The following is a 9,720-nucleotide window of genomic DNA, read 5'->3' as shown; positions in this document are numbered from 1 at the left end:
TGATGGAGGAGACGACCTCCTTTAACCAACGTCATCCCTTGGTTGAGACGCGTTTGTATCTGAGCAGCGTAGTACTGGCGTATCGTCAGGAATTGCCTTGTTTTCGAGGTGCCTGTCTCAAGATGTAATGAGATTTGGGGGTGAAATCCATACTCACCACGTGGAAAGAGAAGAGGATATTGGAGGCTCATGTACAGAGGGTGGTCGTCACGGATCTGCTGCAAAGTGTCAGATTGGAATTGAACCACTATATCTCGTACTCCAATTGTTGATGACATATCCCCTACGATAAGGCCTGCGACCTCACTCGTACTTGGGAGATCGTATTCTTTACCTTTCCCTTTATCTGAGAGCAATATTATATTAAACTGTTGCCCGCTGCCTTCGTAGTAGTCACGTGCCCGTCGGAAAAGCTTGGCTAAACAGTTATTCTCATCAAGCATCTCGATGAGGCGCGCTAAGGTTGTCTCATCAAGATTCCCTTCTGTTGAGGTTTGGCCCATCGCGTTTAAACGGTTTCTGACTTCGTTGCCCGTATCAAATATATAAAGCTGGAGATATTCGGGGGGACGGCCTTGTCTCGGTATTAGTGAGCCAATTCTATGGTGGGTTTGACCTTGGATCCGTATAGTGTAGGGTCCGGGAGCATTCACCACCGTATAATCCATCTTCATTCTAATGGAGGTGAAAGCCAGTACCGAATTATAGACTCGTATGGTATCTCGAAACCATCTATGCCGAAGAAGTTCTTCTAACATGGGTGGGGGTTGCTTGATCAGTGGAAGCTTTATTTGGCCATGATTACAGCAAATAGTGAAGGTTAGTTCACCTGTTCTAAAGTCTTTACCAGTACTCTCTGAAGTCCACATTAATGCACCACATTTTGTGCATTCTACGATGGGGTTATCTTCAGCTTTAGATGTGGAGCCTTTATCTGTGGTTTAAGGTGTTTTAAATTGTTAAGACATTGTGGTTAGTATTTTTATAGTTAAAAGCGTTTAATATATTATAAAGAGATATAATATTTTAAGCATCTAGCGTTTATCGATATGAGCTTTTAATTTATCGTGCTCATTCCTGACATTGATTTAAAATATGAGTTGAAAAATATGCACCTTTCTTTGCAGTTTTTTTTGGGTGTAAGTCATGAGATCCTTGTGGAGCATGTAGACCTATGCGTATAACATATGCAGATAAGTAGTATAAGTTTTTGTTATAATTTCTTAATTGTTTAAAGTTGACAGGAATGTTACCTTGTGGCAGGGATGACGTTCGTTTGGATAGCAAGATGGCTTTTCTCATCCCTCGTGCGTTTTTTTGTCTCACTGGATAAATTAAAAGCGATCCATTAAAGACAATATAAGCATTAGACATTGTGGGATAATAATGTTCTTAGACTGGATTGATTTTATACCATAGGTGTCACATTTATCACAGCCACCTGTACGATTAAATTAGATAAATAAATTAGTTGATCAGTAGATACTGTTGAAAAGTATATTATAATTATCTATGTAAACTTACAATCATAGTATTTTGGTTTGAACGTTGGTGGATTGCATATCTGATTGACTACAAAATAAATTCATAATTTAAAATAGTATTCTCGTAGAGTGTAAAATAATATATCTTCAGAGTATTGACACATCTTTGGGTTTGTTGCGTGATCCGGGTGGGCGTCCTCTTTTTCTTTTATGTGTGATTCCGGTAGAAGTTCCTGGATGAAAAAAAATTAGGAAGGTGTTTATAATCCTGTAGGTGTATATATATATACTATTTTTTAAAAATTTATGGGAGAACACTTATCGTTCATACAAATATGGAGAAGTCCATATTATATTACAGTTGAAATACCTACAAAATTTCTAATTGTATCGATGTTCAAGTTTTTTAAGTATAAACTTTATAAAATTGGACCTTTTAAAACAGTTAGAAATTATACATTACGTAAAAGAAGTAGTGTATTAAATGTATTCATTAAATTAAATTGACTTCATTTTATTTGTATTTTAATATCATATAAATAGATAAACCCAAAATTAGATATGATAAATTGTTTATTCTAATGGTTTCTTAATTGATTATATATGTATAAGTTTGAAAATTATTACCCTGCCGACATGTCATGCATACAAAGAAGAAGAATTTCATTGACTATATAGATATATATTCTTACTTTTCTGACCACGTTTTTATTAAAAGAGTTTTATCTTTTGTTTATCAAACCATATACATGCTTATCCCCTTATTAACACTAACTCTTATTAAAATGGAATAATAGGATATGCGAACTCGAGTTTCTATTATATGCATAAAATTAAAAATAACAAAAAACAGGTGAGTTTGTATAAAATATAAGACATTAAGAATACAGAAAATAATAGTTTTAGTTTATTTACTATATGGACAGTTTTTTTTAATTGTTTACCACTTTATTATTTGAAAAAGAATTATATTATGTTTATCAAACCATATACCTATTCTTTTCTTATTAATACTAAATATTATGAAAAAAGAAATAGTAATATTTGAGAATTTCAAGTTCTGTTGTATGTCGTTAATAAAATGATAGTAAAATACAATGCTTTCTATGGTATACAAATAAGCCCACGAAATTAATTTATGTTTTTTAGTAATTGATTACTGACCTTACCAAGCTTTAACATATTTGTGGAAACCAGTTGGATCTCATCTATAATTCACTTCTAAATTTTATAGGCTATATGTAATAATGCTATAATATGATTGACTAATGTATAATATGTCAATCATAACTATATTATAAATTTTTATCTCTATCTTGAATAGAGTTATTCTTATAAACAGACCATTTTTAAGTTTTGATCACTAAATTATATCATAAGGGGGAAAATTACCAAAATGTTTTATTTAATAGGTAAATGACATTAATACTCTATATATATTTACAAAATTTATAAAATTTGAAAAATAAAAGAATATAGAAATATTAAAGAAAAATAACAAAAACTTTTATAAAAAAATAAATCTAAAAATAACACAAAAAGTTTGAGAGGGAAATTTTTTTTATGATTTTTTGGATAATATGTTTTCAAATACGAAATGTTTTTATTTTTTTATCTTTTTTCCCCAAAGTTTTTTTAAAAATACATCATTAGAAGTTGTAAATTAAAAGCGTAATATGAAAATATACTATGAGTAATATCTGGAATTTTCTCAACTTATATATTAGTTTTTTATATAGGTGGAACAAATATGTGCTTTAAAAAATCAAGATTATAAATACCTGTTGTTTTCATATTAGTATATTTTGCTTAGTATATTGAGAGGGGACAGAGTTATTAGCCTACCTTTTAAAATAAAGATTGAAATGTTTATTATTTAATAAAAACAATTCGCGTTATAAAAAAATATAAAACTTTAAATACTTGTTATCTCCATATTAATATAAAAACAATTTGCGATATAAAAGAATATAAATATTGAAATTTTATTATTTTGTATGTGTTCTGTTTTAAAGCTATATGTACTATTCTCAACTCCGTTTGGTAAATACAATACTGTATGCAAAAGTTTGTATTTTTGAACCTGCAGTTTCCAAATGGGGTGTTGGAGGTGTGTTCTCCATCTTTGTGTAACTTTATCCTGAGAAGCAAATAGATTGTTAACTATAGGGGTAGATTTATATTCGTATACCGTTTGTTTGTAAAAATTTTAATACTTACAGAGTCGTTTGGCGAGCTTTGTAGCCAACTGTAAAAGGACCTAAGGAAGAACAGAGAAGGGGAAGAAATATGTTACAGAGCTTTTTGATTATCGAATATGGAGATGGGGGTAGAAAGTGTTTTGTTTTATTCTTTAGGAGTATGGTTTAGGAAAGATATTAAACTGATTGAGACATGGGAATATTTTTTACGTTAGTGAAGGAAAACGCATTTAATAATTGTGTTCGACTATCACGTTATTTTCTCATTTCACTAAGTAAATTCTAATGTATTTATGGACCAGTTGGGTTTGTTATAAACGTTATGGATTTGCGATATGGAAATATTTTCATATTATTTTTTGGATTTAAGTCAATCAAATGAGCATAAGAAAAAATAACATGTTGACCCCAATTATTTAACCAAATATTATTTGACCAAATATGATTCTTAAAAAACCGCTGAAAAATCAAAAGGAGAGAAACCATTGTCAAGGAAAAAAGTCTCACAATTCAAAGACATAATGGAAAAACCATGCATGCAATTGTAAAGAAACAAACACGTAAACTGAATAGAAAATGCACTCTCTGAGAACTGTCGCGAGAACCCTAGTTCCCACATTTAGGGCGTTTAACTCTCTCCAGCTCAGAACTGTCACAGGTTCTCTTACTCCCATCCGCTGAATCCACACAGTTCTCGGATGTTTCCCCAGATGTGGCAGTAGTATGGTTATCTTCCGGAGACATTGTGGTTGGTTCAGAGTCTAGTGGGAGGATCTTGGTCACGGTAAGAGATCGGGTCTTACCTGAAAAATTATGCTCTGTGACTTTGACACAAAACTTATGCTTCTGACCGATGGTGCTGATTAGAGCTTCCGGAACAGGTGCCTCAAGGTCAACTCCTTCATTGCCATTAGCCTGACATTCAATCAAAACAGGGTCAGGCTTACGTTTAAAAGCTTAGCATCATGAAAAGAAAACAACATCTACCCAAAACTTTTCAGAGCTTATATACTTATAAAAAGTTACCTCAAAATAGCTTCTGACTAACTCTGATGCTGGCTTCCCAGTCAGGTCACGACCAGCATCACCAAGAAGCACAAAGACAGCTTGCTCACTGTTGTCATAAACGGATATCTTTGACAGGTACCTGTCATGAAAGAATGAGAACCTAACTCCAATAAAAAATTAGTTAAATTTCAGTTTAGAGTTCTTACTGTGGCACACCAGATGCGTTAACCTTTCCACACTTCTTGCTTGTACAGATCAACGAAGTTGGACCTTTGATAACCTTAGAATGGCACCCACTGCAGGAAATGTAGTACCAAGAAGAACCATGCACGACGTCATCGATCGTGGCCGTGCACTCAAAGAAGGCGTCCTGCGTTTATGCATAAGAATATAAATTTCTCGTGGTGATTGAAGTTAAATAGATTGAGTTTACCTTTGAGGATTCTTGGTGGATGTAGGAGAATATTTCCCCTATAGTCATTGTCTCACGTTTGGTGACTACCTCTGCATTAACCTGCTCAGCAATTGCAGGATTAGAGCCCAACCTGAGATAGAGTAAAAAAATTTGAGTTAGTCAGTCAACGCAGTGAGATAACGCGAGCACTTCATTGAGAAAAAAGAGTAAAAGCAAAACACATAAACGCTTACCAACTGAAGTAGTCTATTGTAGGTTGGACATCATAGTCCATAAACACACGCGAAGATGACATTGAGGTCAAGGCCAGAGTACCTGTTGTCACATGAAAAAACCCTACTAAAGAACACAAAATGCTGATATATAACTGTAAGAAACCTATATCATAGATAAAAATCAGAACCTCCGAGAGTCTTCGTGTTGACGGTCGTGACCAGTAACACAGTGGGTGTGCCTTCGTATGAATTGAACTTTTTGCAGAAGTCTCTTGCAGCCTGATCCCAAAGGTATAGCTTCATGACCGGTCCACTGAAAAACGATACTACGTAAGTAATAGGAGTAAGGAGAAGTAGTTTCCAGAAAATAATGTACACGTACTCATGTGATTGGACATGAATCAGAACACGCCTGGCTTTTGCTATCTCCACTTCGTCAAGAACCGGTGCCTCAACGATACTATGACCGTTAACCAACTTCATGTGGCCAACAACATCTAGGCAAATTTTGACCGTTAAAAAAATTGAATATTGTCAAATTTTTCTGTCTAACAAATTTTATCAAATTTAAGTTTAAAAGAATCTAAGCAATCCTAATAATCCAAGTTTTTACGTACTCGACAGATATCGTTATTTACAGAAGCTTCACATGTCTATCAATATACAAAGCTAAATATACTAATATGAAACAACATGTATTTATAATTCTATTTTTTAAAGCATATATTTCCTCTACGGATATCAAAACAAAACATTGATTCAACGAATTTCAGATCTACTTATCTAAGCAACATTCTAATTATCAAACAACTAAACTAAAAATGACGTTGGGAATCAAAGAGCTTACCGTAGAGGTCTCCTTTGAGGTCGCAGTTAGCTTGAAACTCTTCATATGAATGGAACCGGAAACTGTCTGCATCAAAATGAGTAGGACAGTTTAGAAGAACCTTCAACTCCGAGTTCCATGCGAACGACACTGTAACGGTATGATCAGCAACCCGAAACACCGATTTGTTTCTGGATCCGTAGAAGTTGTTGAGTTTGTAAACAGAGCCTCGCTTCATATCAGGCATATATTTTTGAATACGCCCTAGGGAAATGAATCCTTGAATAACAGTTCCCTGCAAATAACAACATAAGACAAACCAATATACGTAAGTGAAGAACGATAAGCATAAACTTGTTTTGAAATGAAAAAACAACGCTTAATCACTATAACCTGTTCGTCGATGAGTAACATCTCCATGCCAATAAGCGTCTTCTTTAGCGGATTCCAAGCCTCCCAGAAATGGATGAGCCGAAACCGCAACTGAGCTTCGTTGGGACCCAGGGAGAGATCTTTGAAGAATACAATTTTTTTGTCGGAATCGGAGGACATAATCGACTTCCCATGTGGTTTCATCGCCATCGATCGAGTTTCTAGGGTTTTGATTTCTAGACGGGGGAGAAAACAATATATAAAAAAGGAGGAAAGGGGGAAGATGAAAAGAAACCATAAAGAAGAATTGATGGCGAAATTGATTGAAAGAAACCGATCGTGAGGAATCGGATGATCAGAACACAGAGGAGAAGACGAAGAGAAATGGCGAAGAGAAGAAGAGAATCCAGAACTCGCCTTAAGAGAATCCATAACTCGCCTTCGTAGATCTAGGTTATACTCAAAGAGCTTAAGAACTGGCCGTAACACAACCCAACGAAGCCCATTAGCCCAGACCGAAACGAAACAAACCCATCGAAACAAAACAGAGCTCAAGAACTGGCCGTAACACAACCCAACGAAGCCCATTAGCCCAGACCGAAACGAAACAAACCCATCGAAACAAAACAGAAGCCCAGACCCAAAATGAAATGTTTCTATTGGTCGAATATTTAGTCTGACGTGGCAGCATAGATTTTGAGGGAATGTCCCTTTTAGTATTGTGATGCCTTTTATCTACATCACATATATATTATATATTTTTTGTTTGTTTGAAATTTCAATATATTTTTTTGAAACACCAATTTGGAATTTTAAGATAGTATATATCTTGATCCATCTTCTCTAGCTTCTTGCTCAGTGCGTGATAAAGCTTTTCTCTGTACAGATAATCTTCACTTTGCATTCTCCAAAATGCATAATCTGTACCATCAAATTTTCTGATATTGTGCGCCAAACCGTCTTTGCTTCCCTGGAACCACCAAGGATTAAGACACCTATGTCGACAAACCGATATCACTGACAAAATTTACTATTTACTGTTCACGTGATTAGTAACTCAGCAAAAAAAATTACCGGTCAACATAATTCAAGCTCTGATATCAATTGGTGCTCTGATACTAATTGTTAAAAAATACTCGTATCAAATTTGCAGGAATCCAGAACCTATATAAGCAGGACGACACACACAAATTGTTAATGAAGTTCGGTTAATCTTGCCTATGTCCAGACCCTGCTACAAAGAAAATTATTATTAAACCAGAAAATTTTACAAGTTCTATCACACCGACCTCAAATATACTAAAAAATTAAACTTTTTCACAATTTTTTTTTAATGATTTTCTCTCGCGTTCATTTTCTTCTCCTCTTGTTGTCTCTCATTTTGGGATTTTGGGATGCAATTTCTGCAACAAAAAGCATGTATATTTATATTAGGAGCTTAAAGTATTGGTGGGTGTAATTGTTGTCAAAAGACACAAGTAAGAACTTCCTTCTTTGACTTTCACTTCTTTCACATTCCAATAACACATATCAAGCCCACTTTTTCTGAGGTGGCTTCCTCTACTCTTTCTTTGGTTTCTTCTTTGGATGAGATTTTGTGAGTGTAACTCTACATGTGTGTCACTGAGTGATTAGGAATTGATTCATCTCTAATCGTATGTGACTTAAAATAATTTGAATTAAACAGATCTTAAATGATTATTTAACAGATTTCTAATATATACAAGAAAGAGCTTGAATTCACGATTGTTTCTATTTTGGTATGTCTTTGAACTTTTGTTTGTGCAGGATTCGGTTGATTAGAATGATGAACGTAGGAATGGGGTGACTAAAAAAGCTTTTATTAGAATCAAACAAGAGGTTACAAGATTGACGGAAAATAAGGAGACAAGATCAAAGGTTTAAGCAACAGGATCAAAGAGATGATTAGGAAACCCTAGATCTAGCCGCTTCTGTGTGTGTTCAAAAAGTCCCTTTTTCGTTGTCTCCTCCTCCCTTCTTAGAGCGTCCTCGTCCGTGATGCCCTAATCGTGTCGTCCTTTGGGCCCTGTCGTTAAAGGCCGAGTATGCGGGCCTTGGTACTGTTCTCTATAAGCCGAGCATATTTAGTCGGCTTAGCTGATCGGCTAAAAGTACTCTGGGGTCGAACCGACATCTTTAGCCGCTTAAACCGACTAAACTGATCAAGCTTGCCGGGCTAGGGCCTGTTATTCGATGGGCATTGTGGAGGGATGTAATCCATCTCCTACAATAAGTCCCGCCCCCAGTTCACTTGTGAGCGGCGTAGCGGTCTCAGTGAATTTGTGGGTCAGGTTCGTTCGTATATCAGGTCCTAGCGTGTTTAGTCGCACGCAGTTTTATTGACGTTTCTAGTCGCTTAGAGTAGTACTTCTTGATGATCTGCTTTGCTCGCCGAGGTTTTGTCACGGAGGCACGTTTTACTCGGTAGGCGAATTACCCCGATATAAGAGCTCAAGCTTATCTCATCGATTTACGTTAGAAAACCGGTTTAGACCGAAATCGGGGATTAATTTCGGTCTGGCATCTCGATTAGAGATCGGTTTGAACGAGAAACCGAACCGTCGCGAGTAAGCCTTTGGGTATTTAGGCGACCTTTGCGGCCCATTTAGGTTTCTGTAGACCTAATGATTGTGCTTCGGAGGATGTGCCCTTGTTTTTGCTATAAATAGGCTCCTCCCTTTCGCTTTCGTCATTCTTCTCTGCAAGTTCAGGTATTCCGCTTTCTCTCCCTTCTCTCTACTTTTACTTTCTCTCTCTAGGTACGTTTCTCCTTACACAGGCTTGTCGGTATCGTCTGGCGGTTGTAGTCGTCCCCTAAATCCAGGATCATGCCTCTGAGAGGTCGTTTGTCGCGAGAAGAAAAAGGGAAGGGCGTCGCAGATTCTCCGAGTCCGACCAGAGCTGAACGGGTAGCTGACAGCCCACTGGATGATTTCGACTTGATTCATCGCGACGCTCTTTGGGATTTAGACAATATGACCCTATCTCAACTCCTTTTGGTCGCTGATGCTCATAAGATGATCCATGACGAACGCGCGGATCGCGTTGAAGTCGGGAGCAGTGACGTGAGCGGTAGCGGCTCTGAAGCATCTAGCCAAGCCTCAAGATCTTTGAGACGAGCTAGTCGGGAGATTCCTTTCGACCAGATAGACTGCCGACCCACGATCTATCATCCTGG

The 9,720-nt window shown here is 36.3% G+C and overlaps 2 protein-coding genes and 1 long non-coding RNA gene across 3 annotated transcripts in view; all 3 read right to left on the bottom strand.

Annotated features, from left to right (window-relative positions):
- Positions 1 to 503, bottom strand: part of LOC106321008 — a 4,192-nt gene extending 3,689 nt beyond the window's left edge. The window contains exon 1 of the mRNA XM_013759338.1: positions 27 to 503. Coding sequence (XP_013614792.1) covers positions 27 to 503 — 477 coding nt within the window. The remainder of the gene's footprint in view (positions 1 to 26) is intronic.
- Positions 504 to 1,648: 1,145 nt separating this feature from the next.
- On the bottom strand, positions 1,649 to 3,790 carry LOC106321010. The gene is made up of 3 exons (XR_001265987.1): positions 3,705 to 3,790; positions 3,568 to 3,624; positions 1,649 to 1,717 (listed from the first exon to the last, which is right to left on the bottom strand). It is a non-coding gene; the product is annotated as an uncharacterized LOC106321010 (long non-coding RNA).
- Positions 3,791 to 4,291: 501 nt separating this feature from the next.
- On the bottom strand, positions 4,292 to 5,626 carry LOC106321007. Its single transcript, XM_013759337.1, has 6 exons — positions 5,512 to 5,626; positions 5,342 to 5,423; positions 5,127 to 5,238; positions 4,900 to 5,063; positions 4,712 to 4,832; positions 4,292 to 4,600 (listed from the first exon to the last, which is right to left on the bottom strand). The coding sequence occupies exons 1-6, from the start codon at positions 5,624 to 5,626 to the stop codon at positions 4,292 to 4,294; spliced, it is 903 nt and encodes a 300-aa protein (XP_013614791.1).
- Between the last annotated feature and the right edge of the window lie 4,094 nt (positions 5,627 to 9,720).

This window comes from Brassica oleracea, unplaced genomic scaffold, assembly GCF_000695525.1.
Source record: "Brassica oleracea var. oleracea cultivar TO1000 unplaced genomic scaffold, BOL UnpScaffold01172, whole genome shotgun sequence".
NCBI lineage: Eukaryota > Viridiplantae > Streptophyta > Magnoliopsida > Brassicales > Brassicaceae > Brassica > Brassica oleracea.
The sequence above is the reverse complement of the archived record's forward strand: the minus strand, read 5'-3'. Positions and strand labels throughout refer to the sequence as shown.

What these genes read in the sequence shown, in the direction of transcription:
- LOC106321007 (XM_013759337.1), bottom strand. Translation starts at nt 5,626, where the DNA reads ATGAAGCTATACCTTTGGGATCAGGCTGCAAGAGACTTCTGCAAAAAG. An exon ending in CAACACGAAGACTCTCGGAG is followed by an intron (nt 5,424 to 5,511) that starts GTTCTGATTTTT and finishes ATGTGACAACAG; the next exon opens with GTACTCTGGCCTTGACCTCA. An exon ending in TAGTCAGAAGCTATTTTGAG is followed by an intron (nt 4,601 to 4,711) that starts GTAACTTTTTAT and finishes ATTGAATGTCAG; the next exon opens with GCTAATGGCAATGAAGGAGT.